At 39.7% G+C, this 18,439-nt stretch overlaps 1 protein-coding gene across 15 annotated transcripts in view; it reads left to right on the forward strand.

Moving 5' to 3' along the window:
• The window catches only part of VSIG1 (V-set and immunoglobulin domain containing 1), a 146,981-nt gene that overhangs the window by 47,033 nt on the left and 81,509 nt on the right, over positions 1–18,439 (forward strand). Inside the window, exon 14 of one of the 15 annotated variants that reach the window (XR_005985659.1) lies at positions 2,963–3,080. The exons of 13 other annotated variants lie outside the window; for them this stretch is intronic. Coding sequence is in view for 1 of the 2 variants with exons in the window: in XM_041740990.1 (XP_041596924.1) it covers positions 2,963–3,041 (79 nt within the window). In the remaining variant the exon portion in view is untranslated. Of the gene's footprint in view, positions 1–2,962; positions 3,491–18,439 lie in introns of those variants that run through there. One more of the 15 variants, XM_041740990.1, reaches the window with a different exon arrangement.

Genomic DNA, 18,439 nt, shown 5'->3' on the forward strand with positions numbered 1-18,439 from the left:
AAATGTGTCCCATCCTTCCCCTCACCCAGACCTGAAATTTCCACCAAAGTCAATCTGTCTGAGGAAACAGGAAGCTAGTAGCAGCCAGCTAACATTTGATCTCAGATTAGTAAATTAGTTTCTCATTGGTTCTCAAGAGTCTAGAACATACAGAGCAAGTGAGCTTTGGTGGTAAGAAAAGGAGAGGGCAAATGATATGCCAGGCCTGGCCTGGGCATATCAGTAAGAGCCTAAATTGGAAAAAGAGGTAATGACCCAGGCAAGGGCAATATCACAAACAAATGTCACACACTTCCCATATAATACCATATATATTACATAATAGATGAGTAAAGAAGATCTATGTGTGTGTGTGTATATATATATATAGAGAGAGAGAGAGAGAGAAATAGCCAAGATATGGAAGCAACCTAAATATCTATCAGTAGATGTGTGGATCCTATTGATAGACATTTAGGTTGCTTCCATATCTTGGCTATTGTAAATAATGCTGAAATAAACATAGGCCTGCATATATCATTTCAAATTAGTGTTTTTGTTTTCTTTGGATAAATATCCAGTAGTAGCATTACTTGATTGTGTGGTATTTCTAGTTCAAATATTTTGAGGAACCATGATACTCTCTTCCAAAGTGGGTGCACCAATTTACATTCTCCCAATAGAGCACAAGGGTTTCTTTTTCTCCACATCCTTGCCAACACTTGTTATTTCTTATCTTTTTTATTTTAATCACCTGACAGGTGTAAACTGTGATTTAAAAAAAAAGATTTTATTTATTTCTTTGAGAGAGAGAACCTGTGTGCACAAGTGGGAGGAGAGACAGAAGGAGAAGTACAAGCAGACTCCCTGTTGAGCATAGAGCCTAATATAGGCCAGATCCCAGGACTCTGAGATCATGACCTGAGCCGAAGTCAGATGTTTAACAGACTGAGCCACCCAGGTGCCCCCTCTTATTGTGGTTTTGATTTGCATTTCCCTAACGATAGTGATGTTGATCATATATTTATGTGTCTGTTGGCCATCTGTATATCTATCTTCTTTGGAAAAATGTCTGTTCAGCTTCTCTGCCCATTTGTTAATCAGATTGTTTTTTTGTGTGTTCAGTTGTATAAGCTCTTTATATATTTTGGATATTAACTCCTTATCAGACATATCATTTGCAAATATCTTCTCTTACCAGTATCTTCTCTTATCTTCTCTTATTAAGTAGGTTGCCTTTTCATTTTGTTGATGCTTTCCTTCACTGTGCAAAGCTTTTTATTTTGGTGTAGTCCCAATAGTTTGTTTTTGTTTTTGTTTCCCTTGCTTGAGGAGATATATCTAGAAAATGTTGCTAAGGCTGATGTCAAACAGATTACTGTCTATGTATTCTTCTATGATTTTTATGGTTTCATGTCTCAACATTTAAGTCCTTGATCCATTTTGAGTTTATCTTTGTGTATAGTGTGAGAAAGTGGTCCCATTTGATTCTTTTGCATCTAGCTGCCCAGTTTTCCCAACACCATATTTCCATTGTATATTCTTACTTCCTTTGTCATAGATTAATTGACCATATAGGCATGAGTTTATTTCTGGGCTATTTTGTTCCATTCATCTATATGTCTATTTTTGTGCCAGTACCTACTGTTTTGATTACTACAGCTTTATAGTATAGTTTGATGCCCGGGATTGTGATACTTACAGCTTTGTTTTTCTTCCTCAAGATTACTCTGCATATTTAGTGTCTTTTGTGGTTTCATAGAAATTTTAATATTATTTGTTTTAGTTCTGTGAAATACACTGTTGGTATTTTAATTGAGATTGCCTTGAATCTGTAGATTACTCTGGGTAGTGTGGACATTTTAACAATACTAATTCTTTTAATATATGAGCATGGTGTGTTTTTCCATTTGTTTGTGTTGTCTCCAAATTCTTTCATCAATGTTTATAGATTTCAGAGCACATATCTTTTTTAAAATATTTTATTTATTTATTCATGAGAGATACAGAGAGAGAAAGGCAGAGACACAGGCAGAGGGAGAAGCAGGCTCCATGCAGGGAGCCCGATGTGGGACTTGATCCCAGGTCTCCAGGATCATGCCCTGGGCCAAAGGCAGGCGCTAAACCACTGAGCCACCCAGGGATCCCTCAGAGCACGTATCTTTAACCTCCTTGGTTAGGTTTATTCCTGGATATTTTATTATTTTTGGTGCAATTTTATATTTGAATTATTTTCTTAATTTCTTTTTCTGCTACTTTGTTATTAGTATAGAAATGCAACGGATTTCTGTATATTAATTTTGTATCCTGCAACTTTGCTGAATTTATTACTTATAATATTTTCTGGTGGAATATTTAGGGTTTCCTATTTAGGTATTATATTTTCTTGTTTAATGCTATGAAGTAGATTTTTTTTTCATGTTATATATGAGTTGCAGAGTTGTCAAGTAATTTGCCAAAGGTCCCATAGGTAGTAAATGGCAGAGCCAAACTTCAAACCTGTCTGTCTGACCCCAAAACTTGCATTGTTAACAACCGTACTTCTCCATGTAGACTCTGTCTAGGGTTGGAGAAAGAAGGGAGTAGACATAAAAGAATAATTATTTCATTCAACAAATATGTATGCACTTCCTATTATGTGCTGGATCTATAGGGTATAAAAAAATGAGAATGCACAGTCCTTGCACTAACATGATTACAATTGAACACAGAGGATACATTCTCCATTCTAACAGATCTAATAGAAGACATAGTTGGATCAGGACTATAACCTAATAATGATAATAGCCACCAATTATTGAGAGTATACTATGTGTCAGGCACTATGTGATTATGTTCTTCACGTATATATTCCTCATTACAACTCTGAGACTGTTGCTACATTTTATAGTTTGGGAAACAGGGCTAATAGAAGTGTTACTGGCCTATTCAGAGGCAGAAGGAGGGAACTAGACTGAACATTCACTTATGCCTTCTTTTCAAGTGTACCCAATACAGAGCCTACAAACAAGAGCCACCAGCTGCTTCAAGATCAGATGTACCTCAGCCAGCACCTAGTCTGAAACAACCTGACACTATATTTTCATTCATTTGGAACTGTGAGAACAGTGAAGGCCACCAGATTCCCATTAATGGCTGCCACCATAGATGCACCCCCCCTTTTTTGTTTAAAATCATTTACTCAGGGACACCTGGGTGGCTCAGCAGTTGAGCATCTGCCTTTGGCTCAGGTTATGATCCCAGAGTTCAAGGATCAAGTCCCACATTGGGCTCCCTACAGGGAGCCTGCTTCTCCCTCTGCCTATGTCTTCCTCTGCCTTCTCTCTGTGTCTCATGAATAAAAAAATAAAATATTTTTAAAAATCATTTACTCATTTTGATTGTACTGAGTGCCACTAAACTATACACTTTCAAGTGGTTAAAATGGTACATTTTATGTTATGTTTATTTTACCACAATAAAAAGCATCTATTACACAAAATATTGACTTTTATGCAAAGTTTAATATATATTGCATGGTTATGGGAAGTCATTTTCCTTAAAAAAAAGTTTCAAAAGCTCAATACTGTATTATAGAGTTCATAATCAGGGCAACAGGGCCTTTTCCCAAGAGACCAGCTCTGCCACCACCTCAGCAGTTTGGAGAGCAGCTTTGCTGCAGCCATCTCTCATGTTCTCATTTTATTTTGTGCTACTTCTCCCCAGCTCTTCTTTCCATAACACCCTTCCCTCACAAATAGGCCCACTGTGTCCACCAGAACCTTTGTTATGTGATAAGTTCTACATGTTACTCCTCCTCAGCAAATGCTACTTGTTCCTCCTTATCTTAGCTAACTCTGACATTTTGCCAAGGACATTCATTTATAGGGACTGAAAGAGGGACCTGCATCTTCCTGCTTTTCTGAGGAAGCTTCTAGGCCATTGTTTCTCTGCTCTGCTGGAAACACAATGTTAAGGCACCTGCCAGTCAAATCAATCACTTAACCATACCTCGTTTCTGTTGCATAGACACTGGTCATGCCCTCAAAGTAATCCTGGCTTTTAGCCTCTAACACATAGCCTTTCTTGCCAACATTCATGTCACCGTCCTGGAGGCTTCAATGTTCACCTGGTTTATGTATCCAAAATTTTGACCTAGCAATTCTAGGTTTCTTAAAACCTAATGATTTATTAATGCCTCCATTTTAGTTACCCTCTTTCATGGCTACCCTCCAGACCTGTGTAGCCCAAACAGTAACTACTACCCACAGATGCCTATTTAAATTTTAATGAGTAAAAATTTTAAATCACCTCCTCAGTTGCACTAGCCAGATTTCAAGTGTTCAATAGTTACACATGGTTAGTGGCTACCATATTAGATAATGCAGATAGAGAAAAATTTTTTATTAGAGAAAGTTCTATTAGCATAACTCATGACATCATTCTCACCCCAAACTGCTCCACCTCAAATATATTTTAAAATGTGTTGTGTATCTGCAATTTGCTAGGTACTATTCAAGGATTTGAGGATGCAATGGTGAGCAAAACAAGCATTATTTATTAAGATTTACTATACAGCTATAGTAATGAAGACAGTGTGGCATTGGAAGAGGGATAGACAACTAGATCATTAAAACAGAGTAGAGAACTTAGAAATAAACCCACGTAAATATGCTCAACTTTTTTTGTTTTTACGAAGCAGTTCAATGGAGGAAAGGGTAGCCTTTCCAACAAATAGCAAATTTGATAAGCAATTCAATATTCACAGGCACACACAAAAAAGAAAATGTGAACCTCAGCCTAAATTTCACATCTTATACAAAAAATAAGATGAATTGCATATGTAAATATAACGTATAAAATGATAAAACTTTAGAAAATGTGTAAGAGAAAATCTTCTGGATCTAGGGATACGTGAAACTTAAAAATTAATTTAAAATTTTGCTCTGCAAAAGAGTCTGTTAAGTGGATGAAAAGACAATCCACAAGCCAAGAGAAAATGTTTACAAACCATATATCCAACAAAGGACTTGTGTCTAAAATATAGAAAGAATTCTCAAAACTCAACAGTAAAACCAATTTAGTTAGAAAATGAGCAAAAGACATGAACAGAAATTTTACTGAAGAATATATACAGATGTCAAATAAGTACATAAAACAGTGTTACACATTATTAGCCATTATAGAAATGAAAATAGAACCATTATAAAATACCACCACACACCTACCTGAATGGCAAAAATAAAAACAGTAATAATACTAAATACTTAAAATATGCAGAGAAACAATCAGTCATATATTGCTAGTGGAAATATAAAATGGTATAGCCACTGTGGAAAACAGATTGTCAGTTTCGTATAAAAGTAAACGTACAACTACTACTATATGACTCAGTAATTGTACTCCTGGACATTTATCCCAGAGAAATGTGAATTTACATTCCCATAAAAACCTATATATTAATGTTCATTGGAATTTTATTCCTCATAACTCCAAACTGAGAACAACCCAAATGTTCTTCAACAGATGAATAGAGAATAGGTAACTAGGTTTTAAAAATGTGGTACATCCATACCTTGGAATGCTACTCAGCAATAAAAAGAAATATCAATTGATACATGTGATGACCTGGATGAATCTTCAGAGAATTATGCTGAGTAAAACAAAGAAAATCTCAAAAGACTACATGCTTTATGATTCCATTTATATAAAATTATTGAAATGACAAAATTTAGAGATGGAGGACATATTAGTGATTAAGGGCAGAAATAGGGGAGAGCAAGGATCTGGGAGCACTTAGAAGTGGCTGTGGCTATAAAAAGCATCATAAGACATCCTTGTAGTAATGGAATTATTCTGTATTTTGACTATCTTTGTCAATATTCTGGTTAGGATGTTATAATGTAGTTTTTCAGGATGTTACGGCTAGAAAAAAGTGGGTGAAGCCTAAGTGAGATTTGTGTATTATTTCTTACAACTGCATATGAATCTATAATCATAATATGTTCAATTTTTTAAAAGCCAAGGAATGTGAACATTTCAAGGAGGAAGTGATTAACTGGTCAAATGTTGCCAAGTCTAGCAAGATAAGAAATGAAAAATGCCTGTCAGTTTTGACAATACAGAGGTTACTGTGACCTACTCAGAGGTGTTTTGCCATAAGTAAGGGGCTGGAAGCCAGATGGAAATGGGATGCGGTATAAATAGGAGGCAAGGAAACAATGACATTAAGAGGAGACAACTCGGGATCCCTGGGTGGCGCAGCGGTTTGGCGCCTGCCTTTGGCCCAGGGCGCGATCCTGGAGACGCAGGATCGAATCCCACGTCGAGCTCCCAGTGCATGGAGCCTGCTTCTCCCTCCGCCTATGTCTCTGCCTCTCTCTCTCTCTCTCTCTCTCTCTCTCTCTGTGACTATCATAAATAAAAATTAAAAAAAAAAGAGGAGACAACTCTTTCAAGAAGTTTGGCTGTGAAAGGAATGGTGGTAGCTTGAGTGAAGTGTGGAGTTAAGCCTTTTTTGTTCATTTTTTAAAATGGAGGCGCTTAAAAAAATGGAGGTGCTTGAACATGTTCAAACTTGTTGTGAAAGGATCCAATGGGGAGGGAAAAATTGAACAAACAAGAGAAGGGATCATTAATAACAACACAAGGCTCCTGAAAGATAGCAGACAATGAGATCAAAAGTATGCATAAAGAGATTACTGTTGGAGAGAAGTGGTACCACTTTTTCTCTTGAAACGAATGAGACTAAGATGAGGATGGAAGCAGATAATTTTCTCTGTGATGCTGGAAGAACTACTGAGAGCAGGGGTGGATGTGAAGAGAGGATACAGATATATGAAGGAGAACTCAGGGCTTGAGGAGATGGAAAATGATAGAAATATTTGTTCTGGAGAATGAGCTGACCAAAGAAATTTACTATGATTATCTGGCAGTGATGTGGATGTATTTAGGATCAATGATCTTGAATTTCTTGTAAATCAGTGCGATCTGTTGTGTGAACTTCTCTAACAGTGCTCAGGTGAAGATACAGAGAATACAGAGTTGGATTTAGCGGAGTAGGGGTTTTACAAAACAAGTTTAAGGCAAGGAAGCTTAATACGGCCAAAAATGTTACTGAAATGATGAACCATGGCATCTTGGCTAAGTAACGAAGGAAGTAAAAATAGAGCCCTGATAGATTGGGAGAAAATAGATGGTTCCATGGACTTTAGTTGCTGAGGAGTGATCACAGTGCTAATTGAAAAAACCTGGGAAGAGGAGGTTATGGCTAGGGATAAGGATGCTTGAACTCATGACTTTGGGGATGAAGCCGTTTCAGGTAATAGCAAGATCTGGGGCTTAGCTATGGGTGTGTGTGATTACAGAGAAAGAGAAGGTATTTTGAGATGAAGGGGTCAAGGAACTGAGATGTCAGGTTAGTTGTGGAGATATTGAAATCACTCAAGATAGGGCGAGGCCTTAAAGTGGGAAGAAAAGCTGTGGATCAGGAGCCAAAGCCAATAGTAAATAAAAAGGAGTGGCCCAAAGGGAGACAAAACATGAGAGACTCCTAACTTTGGGAAATGAACAAGGGGTGGTGGAAAGGGAGGTGGGCGGGGGGTGGGGGTGACTGGGTGACGGGGACTGAGGAGGGCACTTGATGGGATGAGCACTGGGTGTTATGCTATATGTTGGCAAATCGAACTCCAATTAAAAAAAAGGAGTGGCCCAAAGGGAATTTGATGAGTGGTAAAGAGGGAAAGAAGGCATATAATTACATGACCTCAAAGGATTGGATTTAGTTTTTATACTTTTGGGGTGTGTTTCAGGAGCATAGGGAAGTAATGGTCTGAAAGCAGAAATGGGGAGCAAGCAGAATATTAATTTCACTGTTCACCTTGCTTTGAGAACAGAAAAGATTAGCCCTACTCTAGAGGGCTGCAGAGGTGGCCACGAAGTCTTACATAACAGATTTGATGAAGCGTTTGAGTATATATGATGGTTTACTGGATATGGTGAGGCAGTGTGTGGGTACAGAGGAAAATTTCTGGGGGTGGAGGAAGAGTGGAGTGCTGATTCAGGAGCAAGGAAATACATGGCATTATGGAGATGGTGGTGGAATAGGTGCTGGGGGAGGAGTAGTAGTGATAACTAGGGTGAAGGGCTAGTGGATTTAGTCTGAGCAGATCTTGTAGGAGAATGGAAATCAAGCCTAATGGCTAGAGATCCCTCAACCTAGCATCTATAGCTTCTGCCCATTTGGACTAATTATGGTAGCAAATCCAGAAGTTGTAGTTGCTGCATTGGCATGGCCTGGAGTGGCACTGGTCTCAGGCATCAGGTCTCAATCCTTGTGTCCTGGAGTTGTGGCATCCCTGATGGCTAGAGTTCCACTTTTCTGATCAACACCTTCTATCCCTCTAGTCTTTGTTTTATTGTCACTAAAGTTACTCTTCTAACTCATTTAACTCTCTAGTCCTTTGGCCCTTCCATTATTTCCAGAGCAATCTATCAACCCTGTCTTCTTCATTTCAACCCCAGTTAACTATCTTACTAATATTTTCAAACTTCCTTACCACTAGTCCACCCACTGTACTTTTATAATAGCAGAATCATGAACCTAGGTCAACCCAAAATGTCTGCCTCCTATGCATGGGGATTAACTTCAGTCTCAGCTGGGATTTCCACATTGCCATGGATCCTTTCTATGCCTTTCATCAGCATTTCCTCCCATTCACCCAAAAAGCCAGTTCAGCTCATCAGTTTTCCTAAGTTCCTTTCCTCCTGTCTCTCAACAGATAACCTGGACTCTCACTTTACCATAAATACAGAGGCCAGAAATAACATCAACTTCCTGCCACCAAATCTGATTCAACTCACAGGCTTATAGGTATCTGCCTAGGGTTAAGCATGACATCTATGTTCTATATGCTCCTTTCTTCTTAGGAACTTTGATCCATTGTTTGAACACCCCCCTTCCTGTTACCCAGCTGTATCTTCAACCTCTCCTTCTCTACCAGCTTCTCTTTGTCACATACATACACTGTACACACATACACTGCTGGGTATAAATAGCTCAAGTATGATTCATCTTGAAAAAACAAATTTCTTGTCAAAAAAGTATTTCTCTGATATTTTACTCAAAATTAAATCTATTTTCACTGAATTAACTACATTTTCACTGCACAAAATCTTATGTATGTAGGGGGTGGGGTAGGAGGGAAGAGAATGAGGAAAATAGAAGGAAAAGGAGTGGAAGGGAAGGGAAAGGATGAGAACAGAAGACAAGAAAACACAAGAGAAAGAAGAGGGGAGAAGAAGAGAGAAGGATGCTGACAGTATAAGATATAATGTTTCAATACAGCCTATAAGAATATCAAGCATCTATTGGAATGATGCTTGCACAGAACATTTGTTATCACAGCAGTGTTTACAATGTATTTTAATTGAAAAACAAATTACAGAACAATATGAATGGTTTGATAGCATTTTTGTAAAAATGTATGTGTATGTTGTATAAGGCAGTGATGGGCCAGAGAGGTAGATGCTAAAATGTTATCCAGGGTGGTTTGTGGTTTGTGGAATACCTTTGATTCACCAATATTTTCTAAACTTTCTACATTAAACATGTAAATTTTGTAATAAGGAAAAATACCTCCCTAGACACTAGACCATTCTCTCCCTGTAGCTACACCTTATCTATCTTCTTTTCCTCAAATCTAAACTTTTTGAATAGTCTGCACTCACTGTTTCCATTTATTTTCTCTCTGGTCTCTCACTTGTTTGCAATATAGCCTGAATTCCCACCACCAACTGAAACCATCCTCACCAAGGTCACCCATGACATCTTTGTTGCTAATCTACTAGATTTTTTCTGTACTTATCTGACCTACCCAAGTTGTTCCCCTGGTTGATACTATATTATGGATTACTCAGTTGCTCCTTATACTCCTTTATCTCTTGGGTCCCAGGATCACTGTTTCCAGGTTTCCTGGCAGCAAGGGTGTGAACTGAAAAGGCAGCCAAATCTGGGTTTAAATCCTGGCTCTGCCACCAACTAGCCACATAAACTTGGACATAATGTCTCTGGGGGCTCAGTTTCCGTCTCAGGGGATGATAATGCCTATTCATAAAGTTTTGTTCAGAATTAAATGAGCTGATGCTGATGAAACACTTAGCAGCCACTGGCACATGGCAATTGGTAGTAAGTGATAGTAGTAGCATTCATAGAACTATTCTTCCTTCTTCGAATTTTCTTCTTAGGTTCCCCTTTAAATGTCAGTGCTCTCCAGGGTTCTGTACTGTATCTTGTTCTCTTTTGATGCTGTATCTGTCCTTGGGTGATTTCATCCATGCTCATGGCTTCAACTACCACAATATGTTGATAAACTGCCAAATCTCTACCTTCATCCATACCTTTCTCCTGAGTTCCAGACTCTCCTACGATCTGCCTGAGGTTCACCACTTGAATGTCTCCTACCAGAATTTCAGAGATGAGAGGATTGTGTAGATCAGTGTTTATCAACTGAGATCCATTTCGTCTGGAGTCATTTTTAGTGGTAATGGCCTGTGGCCCTGTGGAGGGTATGTGTCTTATTGAATCAAGTGGGTAGAGGCCAGGGATGCAGCTAAACATCCTACAATACACAGGACAGCTCCTCACAACAAAGAATTTTCTGGCCCCAAATGTCAGTAGTGTCACGGTTGAGATTCCCTGGCATAAATAATCTCTAAAGGCTCACTCTGGCATTTTGTAGGGAACATTCAAGTGATGATGAATAGCAACTAGAGAAGAAGGTGGCATGATTAAGATCTCAGGGGGTTGCAGTGACAGAGCAATCAGTGATCCCATCCCCCTCACTGCTTATTTGCCTTCCATTCTTCTTGCTGCTTCCTTTGTACACTCTTATTCCTGTATCTTTTCCTTAAACAGCTGTTCCTTCAGTCTTCTGTCCTCATCTCTGCTCCTCTCAACATCTCTCCCTAGTTCCATGGCTTCAACTTCAATGTATGTGCTGATGACTACCAGGTCTATGTTTCCAGGCCATACTTTGATCCCTCAAGGTTCGGATTCATAGAGATACATAACTATCTACCTCCTATTATTCAGAATATCTTCTGAACATAATTTCTCTTTCCATATCCATGGCTTGTGGAATGTCTGTTTGGTTTCCTCCAATAGCCTTACTCGAGAACAATCCCCGACGAGTAGTAGGCATTCAGTACAAATTAGTGGAATTAGGGCAGCCCTGGTGGCTCAACAGTTTAGCGCCACCTTCAGCCCAGGGCCCGATCCTGGAGACCAGGGATCGAGTCCCACATCAGGCTCCCTGCGTGGGGCCTGCTTCTCTCTCTGTGTATGTCTCTCATGAATAAATAAATAAAATCTTTTAAAAAATAGTGGAATTAATGAAATAATACATTATTATGATTTTAAAAAAAAACTATAATACATTCTATGTTATTCCTTGTCCCCTCTGCTTTATTCACATAGCTGTGTACTGTCTCATGTTCCCGACCAATTCTTCACTTTTTTTATATCAAAGTTTACCCATCTGGCATTCCATTCCCTGGAATCCTGGTAGGTGGCAAGTGCTAGTCTTATATATTCATTCATACATGTAGTTGCAAAATGACATTTGAGACACAGCACTGTTTTTGAGGAATTAATATAAGGCTATTTTAGAAGACATAACTGATTAAAATTTATCCTGGTTCTATCATTAACTGGCTATGTGACATTGCATAATTTAGTTTCGTGATCTGGGCCTCAGTTTTCTTATCTGCAGATTGAGAGGGTTAGATGAGGAGAGTTTCCAGAATATGCCTGATTATAACAATTACCAGGTCTACTTGTTAAAAATAAAAATTTCCAGGCACTTCTCTAAAGTAGGATTCAGTATAGGATGTTATGTCATGGATTTAACAAAGTAAATTCCTCTGTGTCAACTTTATCTGCAATAGACAAACTCAAGTGCAAAAATCCATCTGCAAAACTCAGGATTCTCCCTTCAGTCCAATTCTGTCCTATCCCAGAGGACCCAACATACTTCTGCACTCCCAGCAATAATGTCTACCCATATCCCCCCACCACTCCATAGCTGAGAGGAGGTCACATCTGTTGTGGTTAAGAGGGGGCATAAAATCAGGGAAAGCTTCATGGAAGAGGCTGCTAAAGCTAGGCCTTGACAGATGGTGCAGGATTTCACTAGAGGTGAAGGGCAAGAGATTTGCAGAAAGAAGCCATTGTGCAAATTTATTTATTCAAGTGATGTTTACTGATAACTATTATGTGCTGGGCTCCAAGAGCAAGGTTTAGGTTAGAAGGACATGGGCTTTGGAATCAGAGGGACCTGGGCTCCAAATACCTGTTTGTTGTCCTCCCATTTACCCCACCTCCCTCACTGCCTACAGCAGCCTCCTGTTTTCAAGCCAAAGAGGCAGCTCCCACTCCCGCTCTCACTGCTCAAAAGCAATTGTGTAATGGGCAGGCATGTTGCTTTACAGCCTGTACAATTCCTGCTCCCCAATATCAGAGGCCTCTATTGGTGACATTGGAAATTGTCTATAGCAACTTCAACTAAAATATGCAAACTCAGGTGCAAAAATTAGAGTCCGGGGGGCAGGGCAAGATGGCGGTGGAGTAGGGTCCCCCAAGTCATCTGTCCCTACCAATTTACCTAGATAATCTTCAAATCATCCTGAAAACCTACAAATTTGACCTGAGATTTAAAGAGAGAATAGCTGGAAGAGAGAAGGGTTTTCGCTCCCACAGGGGAAGAAAGCAGAAAAAAAAAAATAAAAAAGTGGGGGAGGGGCCCCGCAAGAAGCTGAGCTAAGGATGGGCAGAGAGAACCCCCTGGGACAGGAAAGCCCAGCCCGGAGAAGCAGGAACTTTAAAAATCCTCACCGGATACTTCCCGGACAGAAAGACGCTTAGCATGGAACTTGCTCAGAATTGCAGGAGGGGCAGTGGAGCCTCCAGTCTCCTGAGGTCACTAACAGAGGAAGTGTGCCTCCAGGGGAGAGCTCGCCACAGACTGTAAAGGTATGGAGCGCGCGCCTGGCGGGGCCTCGGGAGAAGCTCAGGCGGTGGCTCTGGGCGGAGGGGGCTGCGCCCTCCTGCCTTCAGGAGCTGCGGCCCCGGGGGCGCGATTCCAGCAGCACAGGCCCCGATCCCAGGGCACCGGTGTACACAGCCCAGGATCCTGCACTCCCTCCAGGGATAGGCGGAGGCAGGGAGGGCATAGGACAGGGAGGACTATTCTGCCGCTGGGCGCCCCCTAGATGTGCAGATCAGCACCCCCGCCCCCAGGGGCATCTAGGCCAGTGTGGACTGGGAGACTGCAGTAGTTACTGCGGGAGCTGACTCTAGAGCTGGAGACCTGGCCGCCGCCAGTGTTGTTCCTCCTGGTGTCACCATGTGCCTGGGACGGGGCAGGGGCCTCACTAGATAAACAGCTCCCACTGAACCTGGCACCCGTCGGAGAGCAGGGCAGCTTCCTCAGGTGCACACACCTGAGAATCAGCACAGCAGGCACCTCCCACAGAAGACCCGCTGGAAGGACAGGGGAAGAGCAAGTTTTAACCAAGCAGTGCTGGAAAGCTCCAGGGGAAGTCGAGGGATTTACAGTATATAGAACCACAGGGTGCCCCCCTTTTTTTCTTCCTTTTTCCAGTACAGCTCATTTTTATATCAGACTGTAAATTTCCAATTGTTTTCTGTTTTTGCACATTAATTACAGTATTTTACCACCTCTTCATTTTTAAGATTCTTCCTTTTTGACTTTCATATTTCTACAATTACAGGTCCTAGATATATTTTCTACTTCTAGATTGCCTTCAACATAACCAACTTAATTTTGGGAGATATACAAGATGTGGTTTTTTGTTGTTGTTGTTGTTCTGTATTTTTTTGTTTTCTCTGCCTCATTTTGTTCTACAATGGTGGAAGTTAATACCTTCTAAAACATGACCAGTATGCACCCAGAACCAAGTAGTATACAATGCCGGTTCATTCTGTGAGATTGCTCATTCCCATTCTGCTTCCCCTATTTTATCTCATTTATATTTTGGTGATCAATGTTGGGGCCATCTATAAGTATTTCTGATTTATATAAATTTGGGACTGAGCATCTTCTAACATACAGAACTTAATATACTCAGAACCAAGAGGATCACCCTCTAGGACCCCTCAGGTAGACTACATTCTCCTTCCACTACAACTTTGTCAGCACCACCATCTCCCAGTCCTCCCCTTTTTTTCTTTTTTTTTTCTCCACTTCCTTAGGATTTCTGGTCTTTTATTTTTTACTACTATATTTAAACTTTGTTTTTCACTTTAGTGGTCCTTTTGTTTTATTTCATTCTGATCTTTGTTTTCAATTTCTGGTCTCTGACCTCGGCAGAATCATCTAGGGTGAAATTTATGTAGGTCGTGGTTGATATTCTTGATGCAGCCTGCACATACAGCCACTCTGCACTGAGCAAAATGATTAGAAAGAAGAACTCACCACAAAAGAAAGTATCAGAAACAGTACTCTCTCCCACAGAGTTATAGAATTTGGATTACAATTCAATGTCAGAAAGCCAATACAGAAATGCAATTATAAAGCTACTGGTGGCTCTGGAAAAAAGCATAAAGGATTCAAGAGGCATCATGACTGCAGAATTTATATCTAATCAGGCTGAAGTTAAAAATCAATTAAATGAGATGCAATCCAAACTGGAGGCCCTAACGACGAGAGCTAATGAGGTAGAAGAAAGAGTGAGTGACATAGAAGACAAGTTGATGGCAAGGAAGGAAGTTGAGGGAAAAAGAGAAAAACAATTAAAAGACCATGAGGAAAGGTTAAGGGAAATAAATAACAACCTCAGAAGGAAAAAATATTTGTTTAATTTGGGTTCCAGAGGGCGCCAAGAGGGACAGAAGGCCAGAAAGCATATTTGAACAATTCATAGCTGAGAACTTCCCTCATTTGGGGAGGGAAACAGGCATTCAGATCCAGAAGATACAGAGGCCCCCCCCTAAAATCAATAAAAACCGTTCAACACCTCCAGATTTAATAGTGAAACTTGCAAATTCCACAGATAAAGAGAAAATCCTTAAAGAAGCAAGAGACAAGAGATCCCTAACTTATATGGGGAGAACTATTAGATTAAGTGCAAACCTCCCCACAGAGACCTGGCAGGCCAGAAAGGGCTGGAAGGATATACTCAGGGTCCTAAATGAGAAGACCATGCAGCCAAGAATACTTTATCTAGCAAGGCTTTCATTCAGAATAGAAGGAGAGATAAAGAGCTTCCAAGATAGGCAGAAACTGAAAGAATATGTGACCACCAAACCAGCTCTGCAAGAAATATTAAGGGGGACTCTGTAAAAGAAAGAGGACACCCAAAGAAATAATCCACAAAACAGGGACTGAATAGGTATTATGATGACACTAAATTCATATCTTTCAATAGTAACTCTGAATGTGAATGGGCTTAATGATCCCATCAAAAGATTCAGGGTTTCAGACTGGATAAAAAAGAGAGACCCATCTATTTGCTGTGTACAAGAGACTCATTTTAGACCTAAGGACCCCTCCAGCCTGAAAATGAAAGGGTGGAGAACTATTTACCATTCCAATGGTTCTCAAAAGAAAGCAGGGGTGGCAATCCTCATATCAGATAAATTAAAGTTTATCCCAAAGACTGTAGTAAGAGATGAAGAGGGACACAATATCATACTTAAAGAGACTATGCAACAAGAGGACCTAACAATCATGAATATTTATGCCCATAATGTGGGAGCTGCCAAGTATATCAATCAACTAATAACCAAAGTTAAGACATATTTAGATAATAATACATTCTACTGGGAGACTTCAATTTGGCGCCTTCTGCAAATGACAGATCTCCTAAGAATAACATCTCCAAAGAAACAAGAGCTTTAAATGACACACTGGACCATATGGACTTCACAGATATTTACAGAACTTTACATCCAAATGCAACTGAATACATATTCTTCTCAAGGGCACATGGAATTTTCTCCAGAATAGACCACAAATCAGGTCTTAACCGATAGGAAAAGATTGGGATTGTCCCCTGCATATTTTCACACCATAATGCTTTGAAACTAGAACTCAATCACAAGAAGAAATTCGGAAGAAATTCAAACATGTGGAGGTTAAAGACCATCCTGCTAAAAGATGAAAGGGTCAACCAGGAAATTAGAGAAGAATCAAAGAAGTTCATGGAAACTAATGAGAATGAAGATACAGCCATTCAAAATCTTTGGGATACAGCCAAAGCAGTCCTGAGAAGGAAATACATCACAATAAAAGCATCCCTTAAAAAACTGGAAAATACTCAAATACACAAGCTAACCTTGCACCTAAAGGAACTGGAGAAGACACAGCAAATAAAACCTACACCCCACAGAAGAAGAGAGTTAATAAAGATTCGAGCAGAACTCAAAGAAACAGACACCAGAAAAACTGTAGAACAGATAAACAAAACCATTAGTTTGTTCTTTGAAATAATTAAGAAGATAGGTAAACCAGGAGCCAGCCTTATTAAAAACAAAAGAGAAAAGACTCAAATTAATAAAATCACGAATGAAAAAGGAGAGATCACCACCAATATCAAGGAAATACAAACAATTTTAAAAACATGTTATGAGCAACTGTACACCAATAAATTAGGCAATCTAGAAGAAATGGATGCATTTTTGGAAAACCACAAACTCCCAAACTTCAGCAGGAAGAAATAGAAAACTGAAGCAAGCCAATAACCAAGACTCAGACACTCAATTGACTGATGTCCACTCTCACCAATGCCATTCACAATAGTACTAGAAGTCCTAGCCTCAGAAATCAGGCAACAAAAAGAAATAAAAGGCATTCAAATTGGCAAAGAAGAAGTCAAACTCTCCCTCTTTGCAGATGACATGATATTATACATGTAAAACCCAAAAGACTCCACCCCAAGATTGCTTGAACTTATACAGCAATTCGGCAGTGTGGCAGGATATAAAATCAATGCCCAGAAATCAGTGGCATTTCTATAACACTAACAGTAAAACTGAAGAAAGAGAAATTAAGGAGTCAATCCCATTCCCAATTGCACCCAAAAGCATAAGATACCTAGGAATAAACCTAACCAAAGAGGAAAAGGATCTATACCCTAAAAACTACAGAACCCTTCTGAAAGAAATTGAGGAAGACACAAAGAGATGGAAAAATATTCCAGCTCATGAATTGGAAGAATTAGTATTGTGAAAATGCCAATGCTACCCAGGGTAATTTACACATTAATTGCAATCCCTTTCAAAATACCATGGACTTTCTATAGAGAGTTGGAACAAATCATCTTAAGATTTGTGTGGAATCAGAAAAGACCCTGAATAGCCAGGGGAATATTGAAAAAGAAAACCAGAGCCTGGGGCATCACAATGCCGGATTTCAAGTTGTACTACAAAGCTGTGATCATCAAGACAGGGTGGTACTGGCACAAAAACAGACACCTAGATCAACGGAACAGAATAGAGAACCCAGAAATGGGCCCTCAACTCTATGGTCAACTAATATTTGACAAAGTTGGAAAGACTATCCACTGGAAAAAGGACAGTATCTTCAATAAATGGTGCTGGGAAAATTGGACATCCACATGCAGAAGAATGAAACTAGACCACTCTCTTTCACCATACACAAAGATAAACTCAAAATGGATGAGAGATCTAGATGTGAGACAAGAATCCATCAAAATCCTAGAGGAGAACACAGACGAGAACGGGTGCGTTCAGGGTGGTATGGCCATAGTAGAGGAGAAGACAGGCAACACCCTTTTTGAACTTGGCCATAGTAACTTCTTGTAAGATACATCTATGAAGGCAAGGGAAACAAAATAAAAAATGAACTATTGGGACTTCATCAAGATAAAAAGCTTCTGCACAGCAAAAGAAATAGTCAACAAAACTAAAAAACAACCTACAGAATGGAAGAAGATATTTGCAAATGACCTCTCAGATAAAGGGCTAGTATCCAAGATCTATAAAGAACTTATTAAACTCAACATCCAAGAAACAAACAATCCAATCATGAAATGGGCCAAAGAAATGAACAGAAATTTCACAGAGGATGACATAGACATGGCCAACAAGCACATGAGAAAATGCTCTGCATCACTTGCCATCAGGGAAATACAAATCAAAACCACAATGAGATACCACCTCACACCAGTGAGAATGGGGAAAATTAACAAGGCAGGAAACAACAAATGTTGGAGAGGATGTGGAGAAAGGGGAACCCTCTTGCACTGTTGGTGGGAATGTGAACTGGTGCAGCCACTCTGGAAAACTGTGTGGAGGTTCCTCAAAGAGTTAAAAATAGACCTGCCCATGACCCAGCAACTGCACTGCTGGGGATTTACCCCAAAGATACAGATGCAGTGAAACGCCGGAACACCTGCACCCCAATGTTTATAGCAGCAATGTCCACAATAGCCAAACTGT

Source organism: Vulpes lagopus, chromosome X (assembly GCF_018345385.1).
Source record: "Vulpes lagopus strain Blue_001 chromosome X, ASM1834538v1, whole genome shotgun sequence".
Classification (NCBI taxonomy): Eukaryota; Metazoa; Chordata; class Mammalia; order Carnivora; family Canidae; genus Vulpes; species Vulpes lagopus.